Genomic DNA, 16983 nt, shown 5'->3' with positions numbered 1-16983 from the left:
AGCCATCCTCCTTCTTGTCACCATGACAGAAACTTCAGGAACCACGAGCCTGCAGGAACTGCCAGGAACAACTGCCTCAGCTACAGCATTCTTCTTCTTTAAAGGTACTGTGCCAATTCAGTCGTTCGTTCCGTCTGACCGCGGTGAAAGCGTGGGAAATCTTTTGCCTCTCCGAAGGCTTGTTCTTATCTTCTCCTTTAAGTAACTTTTCCTCCGATCATCTTCATTTTGAACTCTTGGCAAAGACTTAACCGTGAACTACTTTGAACTGTGTGATCCGGTGTCCGGTCATTTGGTCGAAAATAAATGGTCGAATTACCATTTGATCGAATCAAAATGGTCTAAAAAAAAGGTCGAATTTATTTATTTATTAATTTATATAATTTTTTTAGTTTGGGTTGCTTAAAAAATATTTTTTAATAAAGAGAAAGGGCGCTTGGGGGGGGCCCCCCCCATAAAAAAAAAAAAATCGACCTTTTTTTTCCAACCATTTTACATCGATCAAATGGTCATCCGACCATTTGGTTTTCGACCAAATGACTGGCAACCGTGTGATCCTCTGCAAAGACTCTGAACCATTAACATTGGCCCAGACCTATTGACTTGAATCCTAGTTGTAGTAGCCTTTTCTAGATTGCCATGCCTATAACTTGTTGGTGCTACTGACTTTGGATAACCTTCTCTTTTCTCCCTTTTAAATTGCTGGCATGTCATTTTGTTCACACTTCATTTTGAACTTAACTTGTCCAGAATTGATTGGGTGTTCTTGTAGTATAGTAAGACTTTGATTTTCTGCTGCTTTATGATAGTGAACTGTTTTATAAATGATGGTGTAAATAAATGTATATTCTTTTACTCAGAAACCTTGAATCAGTGTTTGTTTGAACCACAGTAATTGTTGTCCTTTGTGTAATCTCTTGTACTGCTCAATTTACTCTTGAGATAGGTCTGGCTGCTCTGCCACCTCTACCAAATACTGTGTAGTACAGACTTGTACCAAAGGTGAATTTGTACTTGCACTTGCACTTGTAGTCTTAATCGTGTGTGGTGTTCCCAAAGGGTACTGCATATGATTCTGCCTAACACTCATGATATGGGTATTGATTCAGAATTGATGAGAAACTCCTTATGTCTGGGCCCAGGCAGCTTCCATTCTGTCTACACGCTGGAATTGGCCCCACTTCATTGAATTTTCTGGTGCTTTCTATTAACCACTGACTCACCCGCAGTGACTCTAGAACCTCTGATCTCTGCTCATCCACAGATGCTGCAGAGGTGGGGAAAAACATTACCCCCAATTAAACATATATCTTCATGCAATGCTTCTGGATCTCTGGGAAATTTAATCCACCATGTCTTCTTGCTATAAACATACGCACGCACTTGCCTTTTATATGTTTGAACCGCCACTCCTAGTAGGTCACGTCTCTTGGTTTTATGAGTGTTGCTGTTCTGACCTTTTGGAGGATTGTAGCCACTACACTGAGTGTGCAATTCCTCTTGGTTTCTCTGGTTTTAGTCAGCACCCAGGCACTATATCATTGTAGCCTGTGAAGCACAACACTCACTATGCAATGCCTCTTATGTTCTCTGGTCTATAACAACAACTCTGTGCTCAGCATTTGGAGTTTTACAACCAACACTGCCACAATGCAGATATATTCTATGGTGCTGTTGGCTTTGTCAGCACCAGGCTTTTAGAACCTCCACTCGCACAGTGAAATTAGCCTTTGGTTCTCTTTGTTTTGTGAGCGTCTCTGTGCTAGGCTTTCAGAGTGGTTGTACATTAGCTCTCACAACACAAGTCCTCTTTTGATATCTTTGCTTTGGCTGTGCTATACTTTGGGAGTATTAGAACCTAAATTCCCATGATACAAGTCCTCTTTGGTTGTCTTGGCTTTTGCAGCACCACTATGCTCTGGCTTCAGAATGATAGTACTGTGATGAATTTAGTGAACACATCACTGGGCCTCTTCTCATGTGGCCAGGGAAAGGTAGCCGCTACCTTATCCTGACCCTAGGGGTGGTTTCCTGTGGGAGGATCACATGAGAGGTGATTCATTCCAGGGAGCAGTGGACACCTTCTTATCTCACAATCTCCCTATAATCCTTGAACTGCTGATGTCATACTTTAAAAATAGAACAAACTAATATAACACAATATTCTATGGACTTCAGGTCCCATAATGCTAGAAGTACTGGGACAAGGAAGAGGAGCTCAGAGGCGGTGGGAACTCAGAATGGCGAATAAGGTGTGATCTAGTTACTGCCACTCAAAGAACCTGTGCAGGATATTTAAAATCGAAGATGAGGCAAAGCTGTGGAATGAAGAGAAACCATGGAGCATTGAATGGCCAATCAGGAGGCTTGACTGAGGATGCCAAAGTCATCTGAGGTGCAGGAGCAGCCATGAAAAGAAGCTGCTATCAGATATCATCACAAAGGGTGAAATAGTTGAAAACTGCAGAGTACGTGCAGCGGAAAGCAGCATACTAAGAAGAAGGCCAGCTCAGGAGGAGACAAGCTCCGAGAGCAGCATGTGGCAGACCGGTGAAGTTGCAGAAGATCAACAGAGCTGTCATTGCTCCTAAAGACCGGTGCACATCTTACCAGCGGCTCGCAGAAGCAGGAGAGAAAGTAGACTGGACTCAGGGGGACTGCCACAAAGCCTAACAGCAAGAGGGAGACGCCACAGAGGACCGGTGAGTTGGCAGAGTGTGAAGGCCGACCCTGGGGCGCTCCCTACATGCAAGCTGTTGCAAAGTCACAATTTGGAATACCGAACAATTGACGAATATAAGCAAAGATTATTTTGTGAATACAGAATAATTGAAGAAAATGAAGCAAAGTAGCATATATGAAGGTTTCTTTGTAAGGGACTAAGGGAGGGGAAAGCTTATGACCATCATTATAAACAGCCAACAGGCTGTCAAAAGACTTTGGGAGAATTATCAGTGGGGACGGCCTCTAACCCATACTACCCACAGCCAAGGGGCTATGAGAAAACCATACTAAGACAACCCCTGGGAAAAGCTCATAACCAGCATTACTATCGGCCAAGAAGTTGTGAGGAAACCTCACTAAAGCATGCAAGGCAGAACTCCCCTTATAAGAGAGATACTTTTGGGAAAACGTATAGCTCACATTGCCAAAAGCCAAGTGACTGTGAAATCGTACCGAGAGATTGGTGTGGAGAATACTGGAATCAATATTGCCATTAAGTGTGAAGTTAGTTGTAGGAGTTTTCTTCCTGGCAGGTGAGTATTCCGGGAACAGTCTTCTAGTGGTTAGCCCTGGAAGGCGAGTGGCAGAGGCGGATTTAACACTCGCCAGGCAGACAAATGGGGAGTGGGCCCCTGTGCCCTGCCCCACCCCTTCCCAGTCTCTCAGAGACACGCAGACACAACTCCTACTCCACCTTTCCATTTCCTCCATTGCTAGGCCACTGTTGACAGGGTCAGACTGGGCCACAAAAGGATCTTGGGCAACAATGAAAAAGTGGCCCACAGTAGCAAATGGCTAATCATTCCTTTTGTGACACTGTTTGGATATCATCCAAGGGGGGGTGTTTCGATAAAATGTGATGCAAATTGTGCTTTTTAAAGAATATTTATCCAGCAGCATTGGTCACAACTACTAGCCCCTTAATGAAGTAGCTCATACTGACCGACATTGGGCAAAAAGTGGCCCAGTTTGACCCAAAAAACTGTCCCACACCAGCATTTTGCCTTTTCTGTTCGGCCATGGGCCTATTGCCCTATAGGACAGTCTGATCCTGAGTATGGAGCAGGTACGGCGGACGTGCCTCCCACAAGGAAGAAGGAGCTGCCAAGGCCACCAGGCCTATATTTAGCAGGTTGCCGATCATCATGGTCTGCACTCTGTAAATGTTCCTGAATGTGCGTGCATGCTGAAGGCCTGGGAGACACTGCAAAGAAGAGAGAAGTTTGTTTCTGCAGCATCAGATCGCATATGGTGGCAATTACTTTGGCGAGACCAGTAGGGGAAATATAGGCATTTTCTTCAAAACTGCCTTATTTGACGTTCCACAAGGACAAGGACAAAGTTCATCCCTAAGCAGAGAAATTGGTCATAATAATACATTTCCCCCAGCCAGTTTTGTGCAGATATAGAAGTTCCCAGATGCATGTGCCTGGTTCTTGAAAGGTTCTGTGCACATGGTTATGCCCCTCTAACATGCACGTGGAAAAACAACACAACATCTGCAAGTGCAATGTAAAAACTACTGATCGGGACGATGCACATTAAGGTGGTGTTCTAAAGTCCACACAGGATAAGGTTACATAATTGGTAGTTTGGGCTGTTAGATGTCTAATGCAAAAGTCGAAACTATTGCATTTGAGTACAGATAGGGAGAAATGGTATATGAGGAGGGACACAAAGTCTGGGGGTGTTCTTTGGTTATATGCCCACCCATTTACTGCCTGTGCCCATGCCAATCGCTATGGTCATTCCAATCCAGTTCCTGCCACCTTCCCCCACCCAAAACACCTCCTCATGGGAACTCTTTGAGCTCGCTTAATCAAGCCTTACCATCAAAATGTGCACTCGAAGTGCCTGCCTGTGTTTTTTCAAAGCAGTAAACTGAGAGTTAATGACTTAATTGGAATTGTAAACCTGCTACTGGTGTAATAAACATGTCTTAACCTGGTTGCCTTCAAGCACTTGATTTATAAACACTCTACATGTCCTTCAGTGAAGTCCCAGTTTTGGCTTGTGTATAGGTTAGGCATTTGCCAGGCACTGCTTTTCGATGTCCAGATACTCGCACCATTTTGCACCTGCAAGCATCAATGGCCAGTAAATACCACTACGGCTGTGCTTGGCAAGTGCCTCTACCATGCCTACACCAAAGCCCTAACTGTTTGCATTGTCAAAGCTTGTTTCTTTTCTCACTACTCCGAAGATGGCCCACTTTCCTCTGCCATCGTGCAAGCACATTTAGTATAAAGATTTGATTAGTTATACTACACGATGTTAAAGTGTGGGGAAACATCCTACTGTATACAGCACTAATGCAGGGGGTTCCCATTATTACAGTAGTTACGCCTTGACCATCTTTCTGTTTCAGGATTTTCATGCCGTCTAATGCCCATCTACTGAACAGTGTTACTTTTGTCGCTTGTAATAGGACACACGTTTCCCCTGCCTGTTTTAGAATCTGAGACACTGTGAGCAGCACTCATTCAGATAGGCAACGCCCCTATTCAGTCATTTCCAGTGAGGACATTCTGTGGAGTGAACTGTAGTTGTGCAACCTTTCTCTTTAATGCATAATGATTTTGGGGGCGTGGGGGCACGTGCAGGGGCACGGGTCTGTGACTAAACCACACAATACTTCTAGTTTGGGAGCTGTTTGTACCACCTTTAGCTCACTAAATGTTCTGGACTGTAACTCCCATCAGCCTAGCCAGCATAGTCAATGTGGAGGATGGAGGGATCATAAGAGTTTTATTCCAAAATAACTGCCACAGATTGCACCCCGCCCTCCTAATTGTATGCTCCTATACCCTGGTATTTAGTAATGTCAAGTGATGTGAACATTTCTGAGTTCCCATGTGCCTGTGAGCAGTATTTAGTCTGATGAACAATGCCCATATCCTGCAGCTATGCCTGACAGTGCACATTGTAGTCAGAACAGTAGGTGTGTGATCATTCTGTTTGCTACAGGGTGTGTTTGGAGTTGAAAGGGGCATGGTGAATGGGGGTGGGACTCAAACTCCCCCATACTTTGCTTTTAGCTGCGAGAGCTGTTTCTACTAGCTTTGCCACTTCGAACAGGAAATGCAACTCTCATCAGCCCTAGCCAGCATAGCCAATGGGAGGGGCCACAGGAGTTGTAGTCTAAATCACCTGGCGAGCTGCAGATTGCAGACTCCTGGCCATATATTCTCTTGGTGGCAAGGGGATGTTCAGATCCCAGGTGATCATTTTGTCTGCAGGTCGCCTAGTGTACCCCTGTAAATAAAGTCAAGGGACGTTTTGATTTCCTGAATGTGAGAACCATTTCCATAGACAGGGAGAGGACATTCTTAAACAGAGGTGTACTGTTTCTTTGTTTTTTCTTGTATTTGCATATATTGATTCAACTGGAATTTCATAGTAAATAAATAGGTGCATCAAAAATGAGTACATTCATCAAGTGTTATAGCAGGGGATTTGTGTATTAGGATGAATCATCGGAGGCTTAAGGAAGGTTGTGTGTTCGTCTGCGGTGGATGGGAGAGAGACATGCTTGACTAAGGGAGGCACTAAATGCGGGTTGGGTGTTGCCACAGGTGTGCCACAGGAGATTGGAGACGCAAAGTTAGCCCTCCATGTTGATGGAGCATCTGATATGGTATGATTTTTGATTTATAGTGCGCCTATACACATGTGTTTCAAGGCGCGACAAGTCAGGGGAGGGGAAAAAGGGGACAAGACAACGATCTTACTAGGCACAGTGACATTGAGATCGTGCAAGTGCAGGGGAGGGAGAAGGGGAGGAGGAGCAAGGCCAGGACATAGCATCGAAAACATTGAAAAGCAAGAAGTGCGGCCAGCAGGTGGCAGGGGTTAAGTGTAGACAGCAAGTGCTAGATAGTGCAGGTGTGCAACTGCGATGCCAGGGACCTGGGCCGTGGTTCAGAGGGTAGCCAGGTAACCAGTGCGGTATCAGGCAGGAGATCAGCAGGGGAGAGGAAGAGAGAAGGCAGAAGCAAAGAGGAAAGTCCTGAGCTGCTTCTGGAACCATAGATGGTTCTGCTCAAGTTACAGAGAGGCAGGGAGGCTGTTCCAGAGGAAGGCGCCAGCCGAAGAGAGAGATCTGACCTCAAATTGTTGCTTTGAAAAGCAACTGACCCTCAATAATTTGGAGGTGGAGGAGTGGAGAGCTCGAGTAGGAAGATACTTCAGAAGAGAAAGCTGGAGATATTTTGGTCCTAGGCCCCAGACGGCTTTGTCTGCAATAATTATTTGATGATGTCCTTAATGCGCTCGTTGTGATCCCCTGTGAATCTTCCTAAGAGACAGGAATGCCTTGATATTCAACCATTCTAAATTGACTGTTGATACCGTTCTTGATACTATTGAAAAGTGGCCAAATATTTGAACAGGTCTAGTGCAAGACGTGGAATGGTGGGGTTCACGTCCTGGGCACCAGCATGTCATTTCATGCTGGGGTTGTTTCTCAACAATATATTGTAAATTAATAGTAGACAGTGTCCCCTGCTGCAGCTGGGCCTGTGCAGCCCGCTTCTATGCTACCCTTGTGCTTATTTACATATTTTATATTTTGTCACATAAAGAAAGCCAAACCAAATGATATGCATGAGGTACAACAGAATAGGAATAAACCCCACCGGGAATAGCATAGTGTCCTGCCACTCAATACAATATTTATCAAAGCATTGAAAATTCAGTTCAAAAGCAAAAGAAAAAAATAAAATAAATAAATAAACAAACAAATCCAGTAAATAACACAATGTTACCATTCCTCAACATACCCTCCCTAGACCTGACTACAAGCAAACACATGAAACATTGAGACACACCACATACAGACAACCAGACACACATAGACAGCCATGATACACACCCAGGTCTCCCTGCAGCCACTAGAACACAGTACAACACAAAGCAATTAATACTAACCATACCGATTGTGAAAGGGCACTCAAAGATCCAAATAAAAGTCCTCCTGACCTAGCCCACAGAACAAAACTCTCTCGAAGTCTGACAAAACCTGCAAATCATTCAGCCAATTCGCTACCAGTGGCTTTTTCCTGGTTTTCCACACCTTTAGGGCCTGCGTTGCCTTCACCACCAATGCTTTGTCTATCCACTGCCCATACCACCTAGCAATCTCACATCTTCCTCTGCCAGACAATACAAGAACTTGCAAAAGCATCCTCGGATAACCCATAGATAAAATTGTGTCCATTCTGTCCAGCACACCCTTCCAAAATTGACACACTTTGGGACAAACCTGCAACATATGTAACAACGTACCCCGCCCCTTACTCTAGCCCCGGCACACGTCATTTGAACCAAACTATGCATCCGTCCAATATAGGCAACCCAAAATCTTCTGTTGGGTAAGTTGCAAATTCAGGTCCAATTTACTCCTAAATCCAGCGTTCTGAATCCACCCCCACTCCTTATCCCAGATGTTACACCCCAATTCTTCCTCCTTAGTTAGTCATAACCTGTCCCAGGATTCAACATATAACAGATCGATAGGCATTGTACTAAGGAACGTGGATACCATACGAGGTGATGACGCAAATATAGGACATGCACCCGGTTCAGCTTCCATTGGAACAGACAACATACCCATCATTTGTAATAAAAGTGACTCTAATTCCCTAAATCTACCCAACCTACTCCCCAAACCAAATTGACGCCAAAGATCCTCAAAAGACACCACCCGCCCCTCCCGCAACATGTCACCTATCTTCAGTAACCCCCTTGAGATCCAGCTCCGTCAACATAGTGTTTTGTTCGCAGGTTGTGACAAAGCAAAGGTCCATAGTGTATCCACAAGTTCTGGTCATTGGACGTCAACCACAAGACAAGTTCATCTCGTGTGATTCGAGAGGCACTTGCATTTGAGACTTACATTTGACATTTTTCCTTCGAATACATTTTATTCATCAAAAAAGGAGAAAACGTGTCTTTCTCTATAGTCATCTAAAGTGGTTCCATGGAGTTCTCCGACACAAAGTAGTGGGTCGCCTTTTTTCATAAAAACCCTCTGTGATAATTAACAAGATCTGGGTAACCAAAGTCACCCTCCCGAACACTTTGCATTAGAAAAAATCTTGGGATCTTTGGGCTCTTATTCTTGCCCCATGAAAAGTTCTGAAAGATTTTATCAATACTTTCAACAATTTCTTCAGGAATAGCAGGGGGAGGGACTGAATCATATTTAGATCCTTTGGCAGAAGGGACATTTTAATGGCATTGATCTTAGCCCAAATACCCAATGGTAATTTCTCCCATTTCCTCACATCCCTCAACAAGTTCCACGGAAATGTTACTCACATTAAACTCAACAATTTTCCTCAAATCTCAGATCAGATAAACCCCCAAATATTTTACATGAGAATCTATGTCGCAAAATCCCCCCACCTACAAGTCTGTTTTTTCACAATTTATCTTATGACCCGAAATTCTACCCACTCTCTCAAAGGTATCCCTCAACAACACACTACCATCACCCGGATTAAAAAGGACTGTATCTATTAACAGGTGCACATTGTCCCTTAGATTAAAATGCTGCCTTTGGCTGCACAGTTTAGTGTAAATCCTATCCATTCAGGAGTGCAGACTGTGGGGGAATCCTTGCAGGTTCCAGGCTTTTGCAGACACTTGAAGTCTTTTTTCCTCATTTGAAGATAATTCCTGAACATCATCTCACCAACAAGATTGTAGGCAGGTTATGAATCCTGCTGCTTTCCCCCACACAGTGGTGGTGTCATCCACTGGTGCAGTGTGCCCTCCTTGCACCTCCACTCCATTTCTGAGATCATAGGGAGGCTGATCTGGCCCCTGATCTTAATCCCCCCTCACAGTGTCGTCCAGTGGCAACACTCCCCATGACAACGTCTAGCACTGGCAATGCCATGGGCCCTCACACATGTGAAGAACATAACACACAGTATTGTACTCCTAGGAAGTATCAAACCCTTCTAATGCCAAATAGAAAATCAGCACCACCATAATAATGGGAAGGGATGCAATCAGCTGTACTGGGAAGAACACAACAGACAGTAATGTGCCCTCATACAGTACCAAACCCTTCCGATGTCAATACAGAAATAGAAAGCATAATAGTTAAAGGTAGGAGGGAAATTGAGAAAACAGGAACACTTTAAAGTGCAGTGGAGTGCAATAATTAACCTGGGTTGGTAAAGTAGACATTTTTCTTTACTAGTGGTGCTAGGATCTTCTTGGACTTTAGGCTCACATTGTCCCTTTCCTTCTCATGGCAGGCATCCCATCACAAAGCCGGTGAACTGATGAAGGTGAGCTTTTTGCATGGCAATGCCCGCTTTTTGTTGTTGAACTTGTTGGCCTCCATTTGGTGATTGTTGCTGTCTGATTGGATCAGCTCTTGGCAAAGTTCAGAATGAGCCATGTGAGAAATGAGAAATGCACACTTGGCAATCTCTCCTTCTTTTTTTAGTATTGCAGGGGCTATTGTCATGTCAGCAGAAGTTCTATCATGAATGTCTTACTTTTTTATGTTTGAAGTGCTGAGTTGCTACAGCCGAGGGTGGTCACCTTGAGGGCAGCACTTCACACTCCAGCAAGAAGGAATTCATTGATGCAGTGCAAAGTACCCTCGAGGGTTAACACTATAGGACACAGCACTCGGTCTGGTGGGAATGAATTGGAAATGCTACTTTCAAGAAGCAGTGCTGTGTGGAAGAGGTCAGTGAGAAGGACAGCTTCTTTCTTTGTGTGGTATGCGTTTCCAACTACCTATGCAAGCACTAAGTGATACAGTAAGAGTTCCATTTTAAAATGCAAATAAAACATGGTTCACATTGTGGAGCCAAAGCTTACGCAAATATCTTTGCACATGGCCTGGTATAATAATATAATAATTACTTTATTGTGGTATAGTCCAAAAGGTGGACTTTACAAAAACATAAGCATAGTCATAAAAGAGACATAAAAAAACATAAAAGACATAAGCAAAAACATTTATCATGTCATAAGGCATTGCAATATGTAGCCTATGTAACATACAACTGAGTGACCTTAAAATAGTCTCATGGGCAGATAGCAAAGTACAAATCCCTATAATTACAAACCACACACTGTATAGGAGTAATCGAACAAGATATACAAGATGGAAGATACAAACATACTCAAGGCCATCAAGATATACAAAATATGTATAGCTAAAATAAGAAAAATCAAATGGCAAACATATATGTTACATAACATCTTTTCCACTGCAATCAGATCAGTCCGTAGGCACTTAAATCAGGGAGTAGAGACTTAACGTGTGCCCACAACCTATACAAGCCAAGCTGAAATAATATGTAAGAGGGATTATTCCTCGCAAGCCAGGGGCTTCAACTGTGTCTGTTACGCAGAGACCTACAAGATGTGTGTGTTGTGTGTAGTAGATTCCAGAATGCCCCATGCATTCCGGGACATGTATTTTTATGTTCATAATGATTTAAGGAAAATAACGATTCACAGAATTCCAATATAAAGCCAGGACTGGATGAGCATCTTCCAAATGAAGTGAGGTATGCAGGCATGGACAGTAGAGTATACTGACTTCAAAATGACTGAGGTTTGTTGCTGGAGTGACAGACAAATGGAGCGCTTCTTCAGTCTACTGGTATACAGTAATCGGAGGTGCCTCCAATGCCTGTTGCAGCTATGAGACTCTCTACTGCCACAGTGAAGTACTCTAAGGCATGCTTCTGGAGTCTGAAAAAGAGGAGCTGCTGCACTGCTCCAAAGACACATGCCATTTATGGTCGTATAGGGGGTGGGGGTGTCCTGGCTCAAGCACAGACTTAGCCCTCGACTGTCCTTCTTGGCTATCTCCTCTCTGACTACATTCACCTGTCTGGGGTAGCCACCTTTGAACCTTGTACCCCCCACTGGTTGCTTGACTTTTGAACAAGCATCTAACAAGCATGGCGCCATAGGTTATTATGATTCCCTTTGTATTGTTTTTGAAAATCCCGACTTGTTTTCAGTTAAGATGTGTATTATTGGCCGACACAAGATGCATGCTTGTACAGGATAGAAGACCAATTGCCTCAGAGAGCTGCCTCTGGGCAATTTATTTATTTTTCTTCCCATCGACTTTGTCAACTGAAAGGCTCCCATTGCTTATTTTGAGTCACAAATCACTGGTCTTGTGATTGTCGAGAACTGTGCCCAACAATTCAGTTTCACAAGGACACTGGGAATAGACTACTCTGTAAAAACAAGAAATACTAAATAAATAAATAACAATACATTTAAAGAAAACACACCTGCCACTCATTAGTGCCTGACGTATGTTTGACAAAATAACGCTGGTGGAGCGGATAGAAAACACTTGTCCATTTGATTGAGGGGATCACCCAGTTGAGGAGGGGTTCAACACTATTGAATGGATTGGGGGATAGCAGGTGAACGCACATCGTTGGCCCCACCAATGTTATGGTGAACAACTGGCACCTGAACACCTACATGCTAGAAAGGACGTCTCTGGCCCAGTCTCCTCACAGTGCATTTTTGACCAGGGCCAGGTTATGCAGGTGAAGGTGTTTTGACCCACACTGAATGGCAAGGAGCTAACTTGGAATGAAATTAAGTGATAAATGGGGGCCAGAATAGTGGTGAAATTTGTGAAAGAGTTGGCCAACTCAACCAAGAAAAAAGAGCTCAATGTACAAATGGTGCTTTCAGGAACAGTAAGTCATATGCTTCATGCTATGCCAGCTAGCAGATTCTTTAGATAAGGGGCTACAATAGCTAACAGTAGGTCAGAGCCAGTTCACCTCATCTAACGATACTTTGCTCAACTCAGTGCTCCAGATTCGCATGAATGGGGCCCCATGATTAAATATCCCTGAAAATAAAATACAATGAAAAAAATGGCAAACCTTTATGGGGGTCCTGAAATAAAGTGGGCATCGTGTCAGTGCTAGTAGGGGAGATTCCAGCAGACATATCCTGGCCCAAGTCGATTGGGTGTTTCTCAGCGGTGCTGTCTATCTGCAAGCCTCCCCGCGCAATGGCAACAAAGGGAGCCCAAATGCCTATATACTGGAAAGGACTGCTCATCTATGTCCATGTGTGTTCTGGGCAGAGCATGCAGGAACTGCTGCTTAGCCCCCTCTTGCCTGAGAAAAAGACGCCAGCCGGCAAAATGATAGACATTGTCTTAGAAGGTTGTGTCTGGTTTGTATCGAAAATAAATTGGGGCCAAATTCCTAGCAAAAATGTGATGTTGAGACAAGGATGAAAAAAAGCAGAATGTTGAAATGTTGCTCTCAAGTACAGGAGATGGAGAGTCTGGCCTATGTTCTCTATAGTGAGCCATTTCTGATTGTGAAGCACAAGAGAGGTTGATTAATTTCCTGTTTTGTCCAAAGGCTTTGTCTGTTTTGGTTTAACTCCTTTTGTAAGACTAAGCTGATGAAAAGGGAAGCCGGGTTAATCCCTGGATTACCTGTAGCTAATTCTCATTACTCCTAGTCCTACTATTCCCTTGTAACAGTCCTTACATCCCAACCACCTGATTTTCGAGTGGTTGCTGTTGGCCCATTTGGGCCTTGGATTAAATCAGTGGGATTCTCTGTACAAGCTCTGTTGTGTACCACCCCTTTTAGCTGGGTTGGGCTAGACCCCAAGACTCAGGCTTGTAATCTTATACCCAGGACTTCCTGCATACATGTGGGAAAGACTCCACTTTGCAAGGATTCTGCTCAGGAAGAATAGTGCTTGCAGTCATAACGATTACCTGTGAGAACTGTACGCAATAACCAACACACATTTAAAAATATCCATCATGGAATCTTTTGAGTTTGTATTGCAGCAGAACAATATATCAGGGCCAATCATGTATATTCCAATGTTATCTTTGAAAGCTTCATCTATCAGCTTAATGCTTTTTTGATGTTTTTTAAGGAATTAAAAATACTTTTTTGCGATTTAGGATACCACTTGCCTTGATCAACTGACGCAGAAAATCCACCCAAATCCCTCTACAAAGCCTGAGCGTAGAGATGGAGATACAGAAAGACAAATCGATACAAACGGAACCGGTTTTAGGATGAGCAGGTGGGTGCTATGAATTTCAACATGATACTTTTATGGTGCTGCAGTGATCTGTGCTAGGGCAGGTTTCATCTTTTGACAAACCTTGTTGCTTAGCTAATGAAGCACACAGAATTGATTTGCAGCCTCAAGTGAGGTTCCTTGGTTATCAGAAGGTGTTGAATCCCCCCCTACCCAATGGTTGATTGAGAGTATTTGAAACAGGGTATGAATGGAAGGTAGGTAACGTCACAGTCCAATCCAAGCACTGGTATGTTTTAAATATTGCAATTGCGTTTTAATTACACAGGTCTGGGAGAGGCACTTGGGTCACAATGTTGCTGGTCAGTGCTTTTACTGATCTCAGGTAGGTCTGATGGCCGGGACACTCTCTGTGGTTATAAATATTACCAAAATTGCAAACTATCCTCTGCCCAATCCGTTGTACCGAACCCCTCCAACCTTGTCAGGTCTGTAGGGGGAGTGCCTTGAACTTGACACTCGGCGTTCCCCCAATCTAACATTCTAGGTAAATTAAATAATTCTTTATTTCAAATTTCTTAAATTCATGGATGGGTGGGTCCTCTCATCTGTATCCGTAGGTCAGTCGTTACAGGATATGCCTCTCAAGCATCCCCGTGTGCTATAGATTCGAGGGAGGACATTAGATACCGTTGAAATGTGTAATGAGCAGAGAGAAACTTTTCACTCTCTTGTTCTCTTGTTTTTATCATAACAATCTCTAGACTTAGATCTTTGCATATCTTTATGTTTTGTTCAATGCTATATTTGGTGATCATTTATTACATATACATTTTGCCACTCTGTGCTATCACTTAAAGAAAGTGCTGATCTGTGAACTTTGAGACGTTGTCCTCGCGATATCATATACCAGACTCCTAGAAGCTCATTCTGCTTCCAAGTTTAATTTGACACCAGGGACCTGTTACGTTTGCATGGAAATGTAAACGACTCGATGCAGCACATTTTCCTCATTTGCACGACGGAGTGCAAAAGGGCAGGACAAAAGGTGTATGCCGTCTTTGACCTTCACTTTTGCACTTCGCTGGGCAAAATGACTAAATGCTGCCTGGTATGCTGGAATATCAATAGAAAAGAAAGTGAGTCAAAGCTACCCCAACCAAAAGCGTGACAAAGGGTCACCAGGTTTGCAGTGGAGCTAGAAGACTGCTACTCCGAAGAAGAGCTTTTGCCGTCGTCCACCTTCGTTTCCCACGAATCAGCTCCAGGCCTCTGATGCTTGCAGACAGCCTCCCAGTCTAACTCCCTGGATTACCAAGACCACGACGAAGGCGCCTACTTACCTGTACACGGTGGACGGACCTCTCTCTTAACATCGACCCGACTTGAACAAACTGTCCTGAAGACCGTTCGGTACCTTTTCCAGCAGCGCTGTCCCATTTTTACAGCCACTGCCACCAGCCATCTATACCGAACCAGAAACACAAAATTGTGTGTCGACAATGTTAAATGTATTTTCATTTAAAACAATACACGCAATAAAAACTGTTTGTCACTCTTCCTACTAACTGAGAAATATGCCAACCTTAATGTGCTCAATAATGCATATCTTCAGCGCTACGGCGCAGTTTGTAAAATTGTTTTGTTCACTATTAGTTTAAATTAAAACCCTGTTTTGTCATTCCTACATCTTCAGGTGTTTTTTGTCTATTGAGCTAGCAGTCTTCTAGCTCCACTGCAAACTTGGTGACCCTTTGTCACGCTTTTGGTTAGGGTAGCTTTGACTCACTTTCTTTTCTATTGTACCTCTTAGACTCTCGAGTCAAGCCCTCTTTATAAAAAAAGAGGGTTCGCCCACTTATCTCCCCTGCTGGAATATCATGCAGCGTTTACTTTTAATTGTGAGCGTCGCTTACCATGCTCGCATGGCAATCAGCGTTCACAATTACAACTAAGCCCTGCCCGACATGCATGTTGGGCAGGGTTTATTTTCAATTGTGAACTCAGCGAACATGGCAGGCAGTATTTACAATGGATCCCTATGAAGCGAGAAGAAGCCATAGGGATCTCTAGTATTTGCGCCAGCATGAAAATCTATGGCAGTGTAAATGCTCGAGCATTTGCATGTCCAAGAGGAAGGAGGTGGCGGAAACACACATTGAATTCTGCCCCTCCTCTCCGCCATACAAATAATTAAACTGGTGGTGTCAATGGAAGGCATACAAGGCTTTTGCTCCTTCCATTCACGTTACGCTACTATAGAAAATGAGCTCCATGGTATAACTGGTCATGAGATACTATTTCTACTCCCTGGGCTAGTTGTAGGGAAAATGTTACATGGTCCATTGCAGTAGACAAAAAGGAAATTATTCATATGTCTTATGTTGCTTGACTTAACAGTATTAATCCAACTTTGTATATGTTTATTTGTATACTTTTTTTATTCTTCATTTCTTTTTATTTTTGACTTGTATTTTCTGGTATTTTGTTTCCTGGATGCCATTCATCAATCCCAGTCTGTACTAGCATCAGTGTGTATCTGATCACATATATCATAGGGGTGCCTTTGTTGGGAATTGCGGGGGTCTCCCTCCAGGTATATGTCAACAATAATCGTGGACTTCACTGTTTATTTTAATTTCCACTTGCTTACTGTCAAATAAATGCAGCCATTTTGCATTGTATATTTCAGCCCTTTGTTAGTGCTCCAAATTCATGTATTAATCTTGCTTCACATTGTTTCTTTTTGCTTTAGTGATCTCCACACTGCTTGTTCACTAAAGCATCGTGTCGTCGCCCAAACCTTGATGTGTCACATTCCAGTGTTCTGTCAGTGGATACTGTGCTGGCCTCAGGTGTTCTGCAACTAATTGTGGCTTCTTATCGTGCTCCCTGTATACGAGCTCATGTTCGTTATGGGGTAACGTGACACGCATGCATGAAATGTGTGCGTAAACATTTTACACACATCCACATTTCAATGCATGGGTATGTCTTAGAGTGCATTTGGAACGGAACATCCATGTGCATGACATTTTGCCATTACTACTCATTTGTAGTTTCTTCGAGGATCCATGTTATTGCGTGTTTACGCAAATTCACCTATAAGCCGCATTTGTAGAATGCTTTCATTTCTAGTTGGAGAATGTGACTCAAATATTGTTTTACAGCAGGATTTTTTTTCTAAGTGATTTTTGTTTTTGTCTGATCTGAAGC

The 16983-nt window shown here is 43.4% G+C and overlaps 1 protein-coding gene across 2 annotated transcripts in view; it reads left to right on the top strand.

Moving 5' to 3' along the window:
* Positions 1-16983, top strand: part of IQCM (IQ motif containing M) — a 1823621-nt gene that overhangs the window by 1217124 nt on the left and 589514 nt on the right. For both annotated transcript variants that reach the window (XM_069631255.1, XM_069631254.1), the window contains exon 9: positions 13685-13809. In XM_069631255.1, coding sequence (XP_069487356.1) covers positions 13685-13809 — 125 coding nt within the window. The remainder of the gene's footprint in view (positions 1-13684; positions 13810-16983) is intronic.

The sequence above is a fragment of the Ambystoma mexicanum genome, chromosome 6q (assembly GCF_040938575.1).
Source record: "Ambystoma mexicanum isolate Mex_15411 chromosome 6q, UKY_AmexF1_1, whole genome shotgun sequence".
NCBI classification, from domain to species: domain Eukaryota; kingdom Metazoa; phylum Chordata; class Amphibia; order Caudata; family Ambystomatidae; genus Ambystoma; species Ambystoma mexicanum.
This window is presented reverse-complemented; position numbering and strand designations above follow the sequence as displayed.